We start from the raw sequence: 16,357 nt of genomic DNA on the forward strand, positions 1-16,357 counted from the left end.
GCATTGTGTATCATTGTATGATTATGGGGGCATGTATCAGTTCATTGGCATATTATAATAAAGACACCCTGTAAATATTACCAATACACCCGAACCCAGTGACCAGAAACTTAAAGAAAAACAAATCTACAAAGCCTTAATCTCTTCAAACACCCGACTCGTCTTAACCCTCTCATCCTCCCGGACCAACCTCCGCATCACCTCCTTCTTCTGCGCCACCGTCATCGACGGCTCACGACTAATCTCCTCCTTCCACCGGACGAGGATATCCCGCAGAATAGCGTTTCCCTGTTCAATTTCTTCCTGCGAGTATGTGTCGATGGGTTTCTTTTTCGACTGCTCGCTATCTCCGCCTTGGGCCGTGGAAAAGTCTTCCAATTCGTCCGCCTTTTGCCGCGCCATGTTGACGACTTTGTCCGGAAAGCGGACGAGTTCCGCGACGTGGATGCCAAAGGATTGATCGCAGACTCCCGGCTCGACGCGGTAGAGGAGGGTGACTTCTCGTTTTTTCTTCTTCTTCATCTCGTCCCCGGTAGCGCTGGGGGTTGGGGAAGGAGAGTTGTCAATGTGCGCGACGACGTGCAGGTTGCGGACCTGGGGATACCGCTCGGCCAGTGCGGTGAGTTCGTGGAAATGCGTCGCGAAGAGCGCAAAGCAGCGGATCTCGGTGACGATGTGCTCGGAGATGGCCCATGCGAGGCCGAAGCCGTCGTAGGTGGAGGTGCCGCGACCGAGTTCGTCGATGATGATGAGCGAGTCTGCGGTGGCGGACTTGAGAATGTTGGCGGTTTCAAGCATCTCGGCCATGAATGTGGAAATACCCTTAAGTTGGGAGTCGCTGGCGCCGACGCGGGCGAGGATGCTGTCGAAGATGGTCAGTTCGGCCCCGGAGCAAGGCACGAAGCAGCCCATCTGCGCCATGAGCGCAATGACGCCAATCTGTCGGATGTAGGTGGATTTGCCGCCCATGTTAGGCCCGGTGATGATGAGGAAGGAGGATTCATCGCGCACAAGGGCGACGTCGTTGGTGATGAAGGAGATGTCGTCCTGCACCTCCATGCATGGATGACGTGCTTCCTTGAGAATCGTGCTGCCCGTTCCGCGCGCGTGCATCTTGGGCCGCACATATGCCGTCGGCGCATGCACCGATACGTGCGCAAAGCTGACAATCACGTCCAGGTGCGAGATGATGCCCGCCAGCTGCTCCAGCAGCGGGCAGTACGACGCCGCCACGCTGACCACCTCGTGCACCAGCCCCGCCTGCGTCCGGTTGTACGTCGCCGACAGCTGATCATGCTCTCGCCGCAGCTGCTGCAGCGTGCTCGTTGTGAAGTAGACACCGTTCTTCTGCGTCGAGCACTCCTGGTACTCTCGCCGGTTGCGGATGCAGCCGGCCTCCGTCCGCGTCAGTCGGAAACACCAGCCGTGCACTCGATGGTTCTCCAAAAACAGTTTCTTGTCCATCTCCTGGTTCAAGTCACGCGCTGCCCGCCGGTGCTCCATGTCCATGTCCTGTCGCAGCCGGTCTAGTTTCTTCTTGATCACCTTGAGGCTCTCGTCAAACTCCGGCTTGATGATGAACTCGTGGTTGTCCAGCGCCTCCAGATCCACTGTCGTCTCCACCATCTCTTCGAGCTTCGCCATGCTGTCCGACACGGTGCGCAGCTTCGACGTGTACTGCTCCTCCAGCGCCGTCTGGTACTTTTCGTCCATGACGTTATCAAAACTCTGGATGAAGTTTGGAAGACGGATTGCAACCTGATATACGCGCACCACATCTTCCAATGTCGCCTGGCCGCGCTGGAACCGCTTCGCCAGACGGTAGAGATCTGGGATCGCCCGCAGGTGTTCCTCCTGCATCGTCTGCCGCAGCTCCGTGTCTACGACAAACGCCTCGACCAGCTGCTGCCGCTTCTCAATCTCCTCGAGGTCCATCAACGGCTGCTTGAGCCATTGCGCCAGCAGGCGACTACCCAGCGGCGTCTTGCAGTGATTCAGAAGGCCGTAGAGGCTCATCGTCTTGGAGCCGTCTCGAGGACCCGGCATCAGATTGAGCGCCCGCAGCGCCGACGCATCCAGCTTCATGTACTGCGACAGATCGTGCCGGTAGAGTTGGTACTGGCCGAAATTGGTCGGATCGGTCATGACGCCCAGGTACTTGATCAGCGATGCCGCCGCGCCCAGCGCCAGCTTCAGTTCCGTCTGCGGCAGCGTGGCCGCCGACCGTTCGTCTCGCAGCAGTCGCGCCAGGTCCTGCTCAATGTCTTTCAACCCAAAGTCCGCGGCCGGCCGCTCCGTAATCGCAATGCCGCACATGTCGCAGATGGACCGCAGCTTCCCCAGATCGGTGTCCTTACGCGAATTGTCTGCTTGAATCACGCACTCCTTGACGCCAAGCTGGATAACGAGCGACTCGAAATTCGAGTAGACATCATTATCCACAAACTCACTCACACCCAGCTCGCGCACACTGGCATCCGCAAAGCACACTCCGACATTCTTTGCCTCAGATGTACGCGCCGAAACTTTAACCGCGAGAATAATTGGCGCGGTATCCATCACCCCCCCACCACCACCACTTCCCAACTCCTCTTCCACATCTTGCAGATTCCCTGGACTCGCCTGCTTGGACAGCTTCCACTGCCCCCGCCCCGCGGCACCACCGGCCGACACCCAAATCTCAATCCGCTTGTTCAGCCGGAACAACGCCTCGCGCAGGAAATTCCGGAAGACAGTCGCGCTCATCGTGACGGATGGTAAGCCTCCGCCATTGTTGTCGCTGCGGCCCAGCGTCCGCAGGACGGACGTCGTCTTGTATACGGTACGCGCGATGAATTCCGCATCCGTCCCGTGAGAGGTGTAATAGTCGCCGCGGTCAAAGATGCGTACGGTCGACGGAGTGCCGTCCGCATCGTTCTCTTTGACTGGGAGCGACTTGAAGAAGCGGATGAAGCCGACTTCGTCGTCGACCTGTTGGGAGTTAACATGGACATTTTTCAAATTTATTTAGGATGTACACACCTTTAGTTCCGGCCTTGACGACATGGTGTCGAGTCTGGGGAATTCAAGTCGCGGTGATGGGAGAAGCAAGCATTTGATATCCTCGAGACGCGACGGATCACGTGAACACGCGTTCGCGTAATTCCCTTTTAGGAAATATTATTTGGAGAGACGGAAGGCTTTCGTTACCATCTTGGCTGCCATTATGTATTTCAATTAACGATCATTCTATGTACAATGGTCATAATATGTAGGTCATCATAATCATACAGTAGTATCATGCCTTGACCAACCCTCCACGGTTCACCCTAGCCGAAATTTCCTCCGGCGAAATGTCGCCTCCAGACTTCAACACAACCGACGTCAACTTGTCGATTTTTACAATGTCGATCCAATCCCCAGCAACATCCTTTTGGGCCAGAATGTCCAAGCAGGCAGCAATCTCCTCCGACGAGACAGGCCGCCGCAGGGAGTCCTGGATATTTTGCACAAGGGCCTCGAATTGATACGGCTTCTTCTGAGCCGTCACGATGCCTTTCTTCACAGAGACTGGCGGTCTAAGTAGCAACAAGACCCGCGTAACATCCTCCACGCGCTCAGCAGCCGATTGCCGCAGGAGTTCCTCCTCTGTTGGAGGAGGGGGCAAACTGGCTTGTTGGAGCTCCTTGCTCCTGATCCGTTCGAGTAGACTCTTCCGGCGATCTGCCGTCGGCTCTCGATTCTTTGGTTCACTGGCGCCGCTGTTCTTTGTCCTGAGCATGGCTGTCTTTGTTTTGATAACGCCGCCTTTAAGGTCCTGCAGCCGCTGCTGGCCTTTCCGCAGCCCCGGCAAAGGGACCAAGGAGTCGATGATTGGTACCAAGCCTAGCGAATTCGAAAACTTGTCATCGCACTTGTCCGTTGTCGACTCGCACAACTTCCGCCACCGGTCTTCCAATTCTTGTCTGAATTTGCGTTGAAGTGCGTTCTCATCAATGCTGCCACCCATTCCAGAGCCCTTGTCTTCCTCTGAGGAAATCACCCGCTCCAGACACACCCTTCCCAGTCCGTAATTCACAATGCGGAACTGCATCCCCAGGCGATCCGACGCATCATTCCACACGCGAACCAATTTCTGTAGATCCTTTGCTACCACTTTCCGCTTCTTCCAAATTTTCTCGATCCCCGGCAGTAATTCCCGTAGATCTGCTGGGCTCGTCGGACCATTATGGGCGATATGTAGCGAAAGAGCAGATAGAAATGCACGATTCAAGTCGAGTAGCTCGTTGAAAATTGCCGGTCGAGGCTGATCAGCTGGCTCGCATATTGACCTGCCCCGGCTCGGCGGTGTGGGGGTGGTCTCCCTGCCGACCTTTCGAGGTGTCGAAACGCTAAGGGAGGTAAACTTGAGAGTTCTCGAGGGCGTATCCTCAACCGCAACCGGCTGAGCCGCGGCGGGCGAAGAGGAGTCGACATCGTCGGTCGCGTCAGCTTCAGTGGTAGCGCGCTTCCGCTTCTTCGACGGCGACGGGGTAAGCGAATCGTGTGTGAGTGATTTTCCCGGGGTGTCCTTCTTATCCTTCTGGAGAGAGACGCCGGGCTTTGATGTCTTTGCGAACGATTGGATCGATGGCTGCCCTCCGGACAGCAATCGTGCTCGGTCTCGCCTTCCTGCTGGCGCTGCTCTTGCCGTTGCTGCGGGCATGGTGGTGCCTTCCTCTTTTTCCCTTTCTTGTACTCTGAACAACCTGGAGGTCGAGGAAAGAGCGCGACTTCCTCGACAATTGTCAATTGACTGCCTGAGGGAGGAAGGAACGATAGGCGTTGTGATCTTTCCCGTTTCGGGGCGCGGCGTGTCGCGTGTTCGTGTCGCGCTCCGCTAACCGGATATGGTCAAATTAGTTTACTCTTACCCTAACCCTACCTCACATAGCTATAGCTCCATGGCGGCGGTTGAGATTGATACGCCCATTGCATCACATCAAAGCTCTTGAAAGGCTCAGTCTACGAGTAGTAATCAGGCGATTATATGCCATCGTTATTGGCATATCCCAGAACTAAGTACAGGTCCTCGCACGACCTCGAAAAGCGAATACTCCGACAGAGTAACTCAACTGTCCTTGAACGACAAAGCAGGACGAATTCCATCTTGGTTTGATCATGACCATGGGAGTGATTCCATTCATTCATACAAAAAAAAAAAAAAAAAAAAAAAAAAAAAAAAATACACATCCGCCTCTTCAGCAATGGCAATGCAATAGTAAGTACTAATCACTTCGACCCGCCAAACCAACTCGAAACCGTCGACTTGGCCTCCGCCGCCTTGTCCTCCACCTTGCGATCGAGCTTATCGACCGTGACGCCGAGTTTCTTCGCAGTATCTTGGCGCACCTGATCGATCTTGTTGATGCTATCCTTGGTGTATTCCTCGATGGTGCCTGGAGAGCCGTTGCGAGCTTTGTCCTGAGCGGATTTCACCTATTCTTTGTTAATAACTGCGAGATTTAAAAAAGCTGGGTAGTAGTGCGTACGATTTGATCAATGTAATCACTGGCCTCTTCGCCAACCTTCTCTCCCGCGGCTCTGGCCTCGTCACCCTTTGGCAGTTTTCGTCTTGCTTCCTCGACGTCCTCTGACATCATCAGCATCAGCTCTGACCTTCTTGATGATGATACATTTGGAGAGAACTCACTTTGCATCTTATCCTTTGCTTTTTGCGGATCGCCGCCCGCGCGATAGAGATAGAAACCACCGGCGCCGGCGGCGGCGAGACCGAGGTACATTGGTAGACGGGACTTGGACATGGTGATTATTCGATTGTTTTGATTGTAGGAATGAAAAACGAAATTTAGCAAAGTGCTTGATCTTATTCTGTTCGAAAAAATTCGAGGTACAATAACCAGGTTTATATATAAAGGGAAGAAAAAGATGTCGAAGATGAACGACCGCCAGGGTATCGTAGTACTACTGGACGATGACGTCGTTGGAGAGGAGGAGGGACCACCGCCGTAGGATCGATTGATCCATCAGGCTTACAAGTTGTCAGGTTGCTTTGGCAATTACTCCTCCCCTTGAATCATACTAGCTCCTACTAGCTACTACTAGGATTAAGGACCAGTTGGCTGATCAGGGTCGATACAGAAAGGCCCCCCCCCCCCCCCCAATCATGCTACACTGTGGCTCTTCACTTCTTAGTGAGTGGCACAGTTGACACTTTTCGCTATCGCCTACATCAAGGCTAATGCGAAGAATAACAGTCGAATTCAATACGAATCGCATCTTGACCCCGTCTGTTCTCGGCAGCGTAGCGTCACGTCACGTCACTGCGCCATCACGAGCCTGGATTCGAATTGATTAGTCGAGGTTATTCTAGGCTAAAAAAGAGAGGGAGAGGCTTTCCTTAGAGGGATGACGTCACCACTAGGTAAGCATTCAATTGGACGCATCCCCGCGACCCCTTCCTCTCCGCACTGGAACATGTTGAATATTATGCTGCAAGCGGAATACGAATCTGATGGCTCGTTAGTCCTTCGTGTCTGGTTTGTTTGAAATTTCTGGGACAAGTAATCAATGCTGGTAATTTCGTTACCGGCATCGTGATGGAATGGATGAACCTGGTGCATCAACCTGCGGAGCTCAGGTACCAAGGTACAGCAAGAAAAATCCCCGTCCAACCACCACCACCACCACCACAGCCCTGTAACCGGATACGAACAGGAATCCGGCCTTCTGTACATTAAGATCTGGACGCGAGGGGTGATCTTGCGGCTTGGCAAGTCAATGAAGCTGGGCCATGCCATGGCCAGAAATTCCGTGCGTCTGGGATAATGAAAGCATGCCATGTCCCCAACTTCTTACTTGCATGCCAGTTGAAGGGCTGTGGCATGGTTGGACGGCATTCCCTCATACGTTTGTCCATAGGATTGTGATGCGGAATTATCGGAAGTAACTTTTTATGCACGAATGACAAATCGTAGACAGTACGTTATCATTCATCAACTTCGTACACGATCTGATCCATCGATCCACGTAGACCGAGAACATGGGAGATACATCTGCTGTACTAAGACACACGAGAAAGACATGACGAGAAAAACACAAACAGCCGCGGACACGGACATGATCAAAAGAGTGGAAGACCTGGGTATCTGACTGCCAAACCCACACGCGCCAAGCAGGAACAACGACAACACGGGATCCCGTCTGCTGCCCGATACACCAATGCATAATCACGATAGCTCGTAACGTCGTCAACAGAGAGGATTCGTCGCATGATCAGGTCTGAGTCATGTACCAACGAATCGTTTCAACGAAAGTAAAAAAAAAAAAAAAAAAAAACCAAAAAGTACTAGAAGTGTCATCAACAACGAGGGAAAAGCATCGCTGCATCTAAAACAACCGCGCGGCGGCCTTGTTCTCACTCGTTGCAACCGCCACCAGGGCCTCCAACCGGCCCATGCCTCCCGCGCCGGAGCCGGCGCCGAGGAAGCTGGGACGGGGCTCCGACGGGGCAAACGGGGGTTGAGCTGGAGCAGGAGCGCCGGTCTAATTGAGAGCATGTTAGTCGTGCGGAAAGCAACTAGACAAATAAGGAACGTACATTCGGAGGCTCGACGTATCCATTACTATGGACAATAGCCGGATGGTAATCCATTGCCGACGTCGAGGGAGTCGCTACTCCCTCGCTGCTACTCGAGTCCTCGGGCGACGTCCGAGGAATGTGGGGTCCAGAAGTAGCTCCCTGCCAGTGGAAAGGCTTTGCGGGCTGCGACGTGGTCGGCTCCGGTCCGCGCGTCGCGTCCCGGTCCTGTTGGCCGAGGGTGCCCGCAGTCGAGGGCCGATAAGGAGCGGAAAACTGCGAGCCGACTTTGTTGATATCACCCAAGCCGTGTGGGGCCCAAGCCTCCTTCGACGGGTTGCTGCTGCCGAGACTGAGGCCAGTCAAGTTGTAGTGGAGATCCCAGGACATTTGCCCGCGCCGATGGCCGGGCCCGGAGATGGGCGGCTGCGGTCGGACACCGCTCGTGAGGTGTGTGGCTGCGGAACCGGAGGTGAAGGGCTGGCTGGTCGGACCCCGATTCAGCGCGTCAGTGTTCCGAATCGGAGGTGTCAGCGGTCGCTCCCGCAAGACCCGATCGAAACTCTCAATCCCCGGAAGCCGCGGTTTCTGCTCGCCCGAGTTCTCCCCGCCAAAGGCCGGTCGCGGTGCATTGGGTTCGTACTGCGCGACACCGCTCGTCGCCGGGCGGGGGTAGTAGGTCGATGGATGCCAAGTCCGCCGCCGGAGCTCTGCCTCAGAGGCGCTCTCATCCCGCGAGGAGGTGTAGCTCGAGTTTGCTGGACTGGCAAACACCGAGCCATTCTGCGTGGAGGAGTGGGCCGCCGTCGAGGTCAATGGGGAGACGTACGGAGGCGGATATTTGGGCTGTGGAGCACTTGCAATTGGGTTGGGCCCCGATGGGACCGAGAGACGGCGACCGTGGTGGCTCTCCTCCCAGTAGCCCTGCTGAATGGTCGAGGCGGGAGAGCCGTATTGTGGGCTGCCGGCGCCGGCGGCATATCCGCCGGTCGGAGACTGGGTGGGGAAGGATGTGACCTGCGACGGGGGCGTGCTGGGCTCTCCCATACCATTGCTCAGCGGCAGGTGGGCGCGGGCGGTGCCATCGTTCGGCATCATCATCAGCGGCGGCGGTCGTTGACGGAAATCGGGCGGCTGGCTGTAAGTGGACGCGGTTGACGCAACGCTCGAGGTGGACAGGTTCCGACTATGCTTCCGGGCATGACTGCCCTGACTGCCCGTCGTTCCGGCACGCGCGCGACCCTGCGCCCGGACGCGGTCGGTCCGGACTTGACGCTGGAAGCGCGTGCCGGTCGCGGCCAGGGAATCTCCGGGGATCTCTTCGTTGACGTGGACCGTTTGGGCATGCTGACGGAGATTGTCCAGCCGCGAGAAGCGACGGGAGCAATGGCACTGAAACGGGCGCTCGCCCGTGTGTTTGCGAATGTGCCGCGCGAGATGCTCGCTCCGGGTGAAGCTCAGAGTGCATGGCGGGAAGTCGGTGCAGAAGAACCGCTGGCCCTTTTTCTTCTTCTTGGGCGGAGCCGAGCTGTCGGCATTGTTTGTTCCATTCGACTGCGACTGGCCCTCGTCGGAAGCGGCGGGTTGGTCGCCCGTGGAGGCGGCTGAGCTCTGCTTGGCATCGGCCTCTTCGGTCGGCTTGGAGGTCTCCTCTGTCGATGCCTGCTGGGGCGAATCCTTCATGGACACATCTTCGGACGGTGCCGAGCGATTTACCGGAAGAAAGGACGACGACATTGCGATGGCGATGGCACGATCCCGCGGGGAGCACGCGGGGCGAGATATGAGGAGCGATGCGAGGCTGTACTGGAGATGGGTGGACGCCCGACCGTGCGGATCTTTGAAAGAAATGCAAGGCACAAGGGAACGAGTCTGGGGGGAAGTATATATGGGACGGGATTATGTACAGGGACGATCGGTTAACTGCTCCGCGACATGATCTGCGCGGGTCTGGTCCCCAGTGGGAGGGTTCTGCGTGGATTGTACGATGGGAGCGGGCTCCGTGGCGATGGGGAAAGGATGGATGGAGATGGACAGTTAGTCAGGAACGGGCGAGTTGTTCGGGTGGCGATGGGGCGGTCGGGGATTTTTTTTTTTTTTTTTTTTTTGCTTTTAGACTCGACCGCGTCGTAGGTTATTTTAGCGAGATGATTACAGAGAGGCCAGGAGATGGAGGGAAAGGAAAAAGGAAAGAAAGCGACCGAGAAAAAAGGAAACGAAGAAGAAAGGAAAAAGAAGCGTCGTCTGAAACCAGGATAAAAATGGACAGGTCTGGCCGCAGAGGGGAGAATCAAATAATGACGGAAGACGAATTAGTTATGCTGGATGTCGTCGTATGGTAAGTATCGGTTCGTAAAAGAAAGGAACTTGGGGAGGCGACGAGACGCGAGGGGCTTAAAACTCGAAAGTCAAAATCCCACAGGAAAATCTTCCAGGGCGGGCGAGGGTTAAGGGACCTTTGGGGCCTGATAGGGGCAATATGGAGCCGGTGGGAGGGCTAAAGAGCCCCCCGTACCTCACTAAAAACGCCTCCAGATTGGTTGTCAACGACAGCCGAGAACAGCCCAGATCGGACCAACCAGCGTGCGTGCTGTCCACCTGCCTTCCGGGAATCTTCCGACTGAAATTTCCCTGAATTGTTGGAGTGGATGGGGCCTGGTGATTGGATGCCCGACACGCCAGGAACCTCTGCTTCCAGATGCGGCGGGCGTTTTTTCGAGTCGATGATTCATCAGTCGATTTGCTCTAGCGCAGTCCGTTACTGCTCTGGGAGAAGACAGGCAGGTCGCTTCGATCGAGGATGGGGTGTGGGTAAGAGGGCCGCTTGCTGATCATCTGGTCCCATCCCGGGTTGGATGATGAAATCCTGCAGGAAGGCCACTGGTTGCAGCCAGGGCAGGCCGGTTCGGATGGGCATCATGATGAATTCATACCAATTCCTGTCCACCCGGACTGACATCAGGATGGAGCCGCCGGTACGGTACCGATCAGATCATGGACAGAGGATATTCTACCGAATGGCACACGGACTGGTACTGGGGAGGATGCGGAGGATCGAGTCACTCCGCCATCAGCCGAGAAAACATTCTCGTATGGACATGTACGTCCTGCAGCCTCGCCCCCCCCCCCCCGCCGTTGGGCTCGGCGGGGGAGTGGCACACCAGGGCCATGCGGTCCCTCTCGTGCATCGAGATCGATCAATCTACGGGAAGAGACTAGGCGATTTAATGCAAGCAATGAGCCTCATCATTAAAAGATAGAGGGAATCTGAAGAGGAAAAAATTACAAGGTACTTCCAATCCCGGCAAGCGTCGGATTCAACGGTACCTGCGCCACGCCTCCGCTGATGTCACGCGGTCAGTGCCATTGCCAGCGATCCTGATCGACGCTCTTGGCACAGCACGGTCCCTGGATCAGCGGTGCCTGTGGGACATGACTAAGCAGATCACGGGACTACGCGGCAGAGGTACAAGAGGGGGAACCTTTTCCCGCCGGGATCACGTCGAGGAGGAGTATCGAAATGCAAAGACCGGGCACCGAGATCATGACCAGAGGGAGGATATGGCAATTGCTTTCGGCAAGGCATTGAATTGTCACACAACCGATGCAGAGGACGACAGATGTCCAACAGGTTGATAAGCGTAGACATTACGGAGTCGTAGTGTGTGTACAGAGCAATCAATTCTGATAAGGTCACTGCTATCGTGCCAACGGCCCCACCACCGAGCTGACCATGACCGCAGCCTCCCGCTCCCAATTGCCCGAAAGTGTAGAATCTCGGCCCTTGCTGATGGAGGACGGAAGCTGGGAGCCACGCAGCACGCAATCCCGGAGTTCCGCGCGCAGCCGGTCGCGGTTCGACCGGAGCGTCCGCGCAGAGACGCCGCCACGGCCGAGGATGTCCTGGACCCGAGCCGACAGCGACGAGGCCAGGGACCGCCAAAAGTAGGATGGTAAGGAGGACGTGTCCAGCATTTGTAGCAGTAACGGAAGGATGGTATCAGGGGAAGAGGCATGCTCCAGGAACGGGTGCGAGGGCCGCTTGAATCCCTCGAGCAATGCTTCCAACGCGGCGATATCTTGGCACCGTGCAGACACTTCAGCCAAGGCGCGGTCCAACAAGGGGAGCTGCGCCAGCGCGCGCCCCAGGGAGGACAGCGACGATGTCACCGCGTTGTGGATGTATCCTTGGAGGGTTGACAGAAGCAGTTCGGGCTGGAACTCGTGTTCGGCAGTCCCGGGCTTGGGACTCGGCGACAAGAGATAGAGTGTGGTAATGGCCGAGAACAGCCTCGATTTATTCTCCTCGGTCTGCGCATACGTCGAGGATACTGGCGGTGACTGCGTCCCGTTGACAGAGCTGCCTCCATTCGCCAGCGACGAGATGGAGAACCGGCTGATGGCCTGTTGCGCGCGCGACTTGACGGTATTTTCGGCAGGGATCGCCAGATCCGTCCTCAGCGTGCGAATCACCTTGACGCGATCCAGCCCCTCAGCTTCTTCTCCCTCTCCCGTTGCGGAAAACATCTGCCGCAGCTGCAAAATTGTCTGCGCTGCGCGCACCATCGCTCGATGGTCCTCCTTCCCACCGGTTCCTCGACCGATCACTTCTGCCAGCTGTCCCTCCAGCTGGCGGCCCAGTGTCACGCAGCGCCCAACGACCCGCGCCAGACGCAGCGCCGCCCACGAATTCAGGGCCGCCACCCTTGCTTCTTCCGCATGCTCCCATTTGCGCAAGATCTCGCGCTCCAGCCGCCGGTATCCGTCTGATAGCGCCGAGACTTGCTCCTCGACCTCACGGAGCACTCGCTGGCTCGCATCAGTCTGCTGCTGCGTATGCGTCAGCAGCGGCAGTGCGGACTTTGTTGTGAGGTTATGGATGTGCGTGTCAATCTCCTGGACGTCGAACAGCACCCGCGACAGCGGCGTGGCCAGGTCCAGCTGCGTATCGCTGGCATTGTTCGTGCTGGTCACGAGCGAGTTGGCAAAAGCGGCGGCGGAGAAGTTTTGGTCGAGGAACACGTCGTAGTCAATGTATGCGGCGTCTCCGTCAGTCATGGTGTTTGGCGAATCGATTTGTCGGACATGAGGAATTCAATCAAGACATGGATTGGTCTGAAGGGGGCTGAAACCGGGACCGAACAATGCATCGGACCTGGACAAATATAGCATCGGCATGTGAATTGGTGTCACCACATTGCTGAAGGCTCAGCTATGAGACAAGCAATTGCTTGAACTCGAATCTCGATCGAAATGCCAGTCTACTCCACACTAAGCTTAATTTGGTCATTGGATTCCTCAGGCATGAACTTGAACCCCATCTGCGTTCCTGTTCTGATATCTTGCAACCACAGTATACAACTAGCCTATCACTCTAGAACTTTGCCATTGGACTCCTCAACAATCAACTCATACTCCGGCTGGAACTCTGTGTAGAAATTATGCTGCAACAAGTCAGATAACCCCTTTTGACTTCACAGAGGATTAGATGAACTTACCGGACTCTGCACAGCGCTCGCAGTATATTTCGCAACATGGTCCGGGATGATCTTCTTCGGCACGCCGTTCGCCGCAGCGGCTTCGGCCATGAGCTGCGACTGACAGGCCTTGTCAAGGCTGTAGAAGAGGAAAGCTGCCTCGTCGACGGTTGAGCCGACGGTCAACAAACTATAAGGTCAGCACGATTAGGCACCACGCAATGAATAGGGGCTATACCCATGATTCTGCAAAATACAGGCAATGTTGTTCCCCAATGCCTTAGCAATAGCTCTGCCCTCATCCTGGGCCAGCGCAATCCCGCCATGCTCTTGATACACGCTGAGCTTGCCGTAAAAGTTGCAAGCATCTATGACCCTCAGCCTACTTCCCCTTCACAAAGAACAAGAGACATACCCTGACTGATCATCTCAATCGGCTTCCCAAACGCACTCCATGTCTTACCATACACGCCATGCGTATGCGCCGCCGCAACGACATCTGGCCGCGCTTTGTGGATCTCCGAATGGATCATGAACCCGGCCTCGTTGATCACGGCCTGGTTGCCTCCTTCACACACATAGCCTTCGCTGTCGACCAGCACGAGATCCGACGCTTTCATCAGGGAGAAGTGTTTGGCGAAGGGGTTGATCCAGAAATGATCCTTGAGGACGGGATCTACAATTCCTCAGTCATCCCGTTCAACAAGTGAAGAAAGAGTATGTGCAAACCTCGCATCGAAATATGGCCTGAAACACCCTCCCCATAGCCCTGCTTTCCGAAGAACCGAAAAGCGGCTGCCATATGCTCTTTCATCCATTGTCGCTTGGCATACACGTCCGTGAAAACGGGGATGCCGCGGAGTTTCAGCGTGCCGGCGCGGTTTCCGCGCACAAGGCTCTGGAAGGCCTTGTCATTTTCGGCGGGTGGGATTGGTGGGAGTTGATCTTCTTGTTTCTCTTTCTCTTCCCGCTGCTGCTGCGGCCTCTCGGTCACGATGCGAGCGGGGTAGTTGGCTTCAGTCGTAATGGTGGTGGTGGTGGTGGACGACATCGCTATCAACTTCAATACATTAAACGTTCAATGTGGAACTTTCAATGTCAGTGATATGCCTACGAAAAAGAGATCTACAAGCTTTATATTGGAGAGTTCTGATCCACATCGTAATCGGCAATTGACGTGTTGTTGGGGTCCCTATCGTTTTCTCCATCAAGATTGTCGTTCGATTTCGGACAATCGAGCCAATCGGACTGATGCCGATCCCTCTCGATTCGAGCGTTCTGAGGAATAACCTTTGCTGGGGAATGGTTGACGTATGTCTTTTTTTTCTTTTTGCTTTTGGTTCGGCATGAAGAAGCGGGGTACGTTCACTGATCTGTCAACATTGATATAGTACTGTTGAGTTGGCAAAACCGTAGGAGTTGATCTCCGTGGAAGCTGTCTTCAAGTGCGGAGAAAAAGGCGATCTTTTTCTCTGCCACACTTTATCAGATTGGCAAACAGTTGAACACAGATTGACCCAAGGATTGACTCGGTCTCAAGATGTAATACTTCGGAGAGTCCGTACGCTATCGATTAGGTTTATCATCTCATAGATACTGCACCTAGATAACACAGACACTGGGTATACTACATTACATATATACAATCAACACCCAGAAAGATATATATAAAAGGGTCATCATCATCACGAGCCGCCAGCGGCCACCGCCTCACTCTCCTTCTTCATCGGCCCCATCTCATAATACTCACTCCCACTCTCCCGATTCCTTCCCCTGCCACGCCCTCGCGAGGTACCTGAAAGTAGCCCAGTCTCGGGATCATCATTTCCTTCCTGTGCTGAATTCCCAGCACCGCCGTCCTCGTGGCGGGACTGGTTGTTATTATTATTATTACTCGTATTAGGGCCTCCCAAACCCAGGCCAAAAGTAATGGGCCGCAGCTCCCGTTTCTGACACGCCCAGATCCCCGCAAACGTCATGAACGCGGCGCTGGCCAGTTGAACTCCCCACCATAGCAGGTGCCCGGGGACAGAATGCGTCCAGAAAAACACGACAAGCAGATGGATGAAATGTATTGTGAGTGCAAAGTCTGGAATGAGCTTTGATCGCGAAACGATGACGAGGAGGAACACCACACTATAGCCATATTAGACTCCCCCTTATCCACCACAGAAACGAGGGAAAAACGAAAGATCTTACCTAGGTAAACTATTCATAAACCACACCAAACTCAACATCCATCCCACCGTCGTATCTCCCCGAATACTGCTCCAGCCAAAAATCAGATCCATCGAAAACGCCTGGCCGGCGACCAGCGTTGTGAAGACAATGAGAACCGTCGCCGAGACATAGTACAGCAGTTGTAGCGCGACGATCTTGCGCAGGATCTTGAGCGGCGAGAGGTCCGTGAGGGCCCCGGGTCGAGGCGGTCGTCGCCGCGGGGGCATGAACTTGGTTCCTTTTTTCTCAGAGAAAGTTGAAGCGGTGTCGTTTCAAGATTTATCGATGCGCGGGTAGTGCTCCGTTTGGGGTAGAACGAGACGAAGTTGTTGTTGAAATGGCAGCTCCGGGAAATTTGTAGGAGCCACGTTGCGATGCAAAACAAGCAGTCATAGAAGCCACACCCCAGGCAGCAATATCTGGATCACCATCTGCTGTAGTTCAGATCGAGACCGTTGAAGTTCCCGCGACTCTCGCAAAAGGGTCGGGTTCTAATAAAAAAAAAAAAACATGGGCACAAGCAAACAAACCAGCCGAGCTAGGTCGGATGGAATCCTTGTAACAGTTCCACCGGTTCGGCGGTTCCGATGATCCATTGCCAAGCCCGACCCGCGGAATGAGCTCACTGCAAAAGCTCAAAACTTCCATATCTCAACCACCTCTAGAAAGAACGGTGAACAGCTCGCAGTCCTCGGTTAAAGAACGATACAATGGGCTGGATTCCCTTCTTTGGCTCCGGATCCTCCTCCAAAAAGGCCTCCGATGGCGGCCAAATCGCTCCCGACCGGTCCTCGCGCGAGCAATGCTACAACGCCCGGGATGTCTTCTTTGCATGCCTGGACCGCCATGACATCCTTGACGCTGTGAAAAACGATGCTGAGGCGCGGCGGAAATGCGGGAAGGAGATTGCCGAGTTTGAGTCGGCGTGTTCCAAGACATGGGTCGGTCCAGATCACATCCTAACTCGGGACTCATGCTAATCCATGTCTAGGTCAAGTATTTCAAAGAGAAACGAGTCATGGAATATAACCGGGACAAGACGATCGAGCGGATAAAGAAGGAACAAGAAGCACAGGGGAAATAAGGCATGTCTCGCATGTCA

The 16,357-nt window shown here is 54.9% G+C and overlaps 10 protein-coding genes across 10 annotated transcripts; 2 read left to right on the plus strand and 8 right to left on the minus strand.

Annotated features, from left to right (window-relative positions):
• Positions 1 to 126: 126 nt before the first annotated feature.
• Positions 127 to 3,045, minus strand: VTN49DRAFT_1241 (uncharacterized protein; the record flags this gene model as incomplete). Its single annotated transcript, XM_069408835.1, has 2 exons — positions 127 to 2,970; positions 3,022 to 3,045. The coding sequence occupies 2 exons, from the start codon at positions 3,043 to 3,045 to the stop codon at positions 127 to 129; spliced, it is 2,868 nt and encodes a 955-aa protein (XP_069270281.1).
• Positions 3,046 to 3,277: 232 nt separating this feature from the next.
• VTN49DRAFT_1242 (uncharacterized protein) lies at positions 3,278 to 4,684 on the minus strand (the record flags this gene model as incomplete). The annotated part of the gene is made up of 1 exon (XM_069408836.1): positions 3,278 to 4,684. One exon carries the CDS (start codon positions 4,682 to 4,684, stop codon positions 3,278 to 3,280), a length of 1,407 nt encoding a protein of 468 aa, XP_069270282.1.
• Positions 4,685 to 5,250: 566 nt separating this feature from the next.
• Positions 5,251 to 5,762, minus strand: VTN49DRAFT_1243 (uncharacterized protein; the record flags this gene model as incomplete). Its single annotated transcript, XM_069408837.1, has 3 exons — positions 5,251 to 5,457; positions 5,511 to 5,611; positions 5,672 to 5,762. The coding sequence occupies 3 exons, from the start codon at positions 5,760 to 5,762 to the stop codon at positions 5,251 to 5,253; spliced, it is 399 nt and encodes a 132-aa protein (XP_069270283.1).
• Positions 5,763 to 6,833: 1,071 nt separating this feature from the next.
• Positions 6,834 to 7,206, minus strand: VTN49DRAFT_1244 (uncharacterized protein; the record flags this gene model as incomplete). The annotated part of the gene is made up of 2 exons (XM_069408838.1): positions 6,834 to 6,928; positions 6,987 to 7,206. The coding sequence occupies 2 exons, from the start codon at positions 7,204 to 7,206 to the stop codon at positions 6,834 to 6,836; spliced, it is 315 nt and encodes a 104-aa protein (XP_069270284.1).
• A 162-nt stretch (positions 7,207 to 7,368) lies between these two features.
• VTN49DRAFT_1245 (uncharacterized protein) lies at positions 7,369 to 9,295 on the minus strand (the record flags this gene model as incomplete). The annotated part of the gene is made up of 2 exons (XM_069408839.1): positions 7,369 to 7,524; positions 7,580 to 9,295. The coding sequence occupies 2 exons, from the start codon at positions 9,293 to 9,295 to the stop codon at positions 7,369 to 7,371; spliced, it is 1,872 nt and encodes a 623-aa protein (XP_069270285.1).
• A 1,257-nt stretch (positions 9,296 to 10,552) lies between these two features.
• VTN49DRAFT_1246 (uncharacterized protein) lies at positions 10,553 to 11,106 on the plus strand (the record flags this gene model as incomplete). Its single annotated transcript, XM_069408840.1, has 3 exons — positions 10,553 to 10,658; positions 10,848 to 11,024; positions 11,087 to 11,106. 3 exons carry the CDS (start codon positions 10,553 to 10,555, stop codon positions 11,104 to 11,106), a joined length of 303 nt encoding a protein of 100 aa, XP_069270286.1.
• Positions 11,107 to 11,257: 151 nt separating this feature from the next.
• VTN49DRAFT_1247 (uncharacterized protein) lies at positions 11,258 to 12,616 on the minus strand (the record flags this gene model as incomplete). The annotated part of the gene is made up of 1 exon (XM_069408841.1): positions 11,258 to 12,616. One exon carries the CDS (start codon positions 12,614 to 12,616, stop codon positions 11,258 to 11,260), a length of 1,359 nt encoding a protein of 452 aa, XP_069270287.1.
• A 311-nt stretch (positions 12,617 to 12,927) lies between these two features.
• VTN49DRAFT_1248 (uncharacterized protein) lies at positions 12,928 to 14,086 on the minus strand (the record flags this gene model as incomplete). The annotated part of the gene is made up of 5 exons (XM_069408842.1): positions 12,928 to 13,002; positions 13,057 to 13,225; positions 13,274 to 13,403; positions 13,451 to 13,711; positions 13,765 to 14,086. 5 exons carry the CDS (start codon positions 14,084 to 14,086, stop codon positions 12,928 to 12,930), a joined length of 957 nt encoding a protein of 318 aa, XP_069270288.1.
• Positions 14,087 to 14,720: 634 nt separating this feature from the next.
• Positions 14,721 to 15,482, minus strand: VTN49DRAFT_1249 (uncharacterized protein; the record flags this gene model as incomplete). Its single annotated transcript, XM_069408843.1, has 2 exons — positions 14,721 to 15,171; positions 15,235 to 15,482. The coding sequence occupies 2 exons, from the start codon at positions 15,480 to 15,482 to the stop codon at positions 14,721 to 14,723; spliced, it is 699 nt and encodes a 232-aa protein (XP_069270289.1).
• Positions 15,483 to 15,965: 483 nt separating this feature from the next.
• Positions 15,966 to 16,339, plus strand: VTN49DRAFT_1250 (uncharacterized protein; the record flags this gene model as incomplete). Its single annotated transcript, XM_069408845.1, has 2 exons — positions 15,966 to 16,196; positions 16,247 to 16,339. The coding sequence occupies 2 exons, from the start codon at positions 15,966 to 15,968 to the stop codon at positions 16,337 to 16,339; spliced, it is 324 nt and encodes a 107-aa protein (XP_069270290.1).
• Positions 16,340 to 16,357: the final 18 nt, after the last annotated feature.

This window comes from Thermomyces lanuginosus (assembly GCF_041956635.1).
Source record: "Thermomyces lanuginosus strain ATCC 200065 unplaced genomic scaffold VTN49scaffold_22, whole genome shotgun sequence".
Lineage (NCBI taxonomy): Eukaryota > Fungi > Ascomycota > Eurotiomycetes > Eurotiales > Trichocomaceae > Thermomyces > Thermomyces lanuginosus.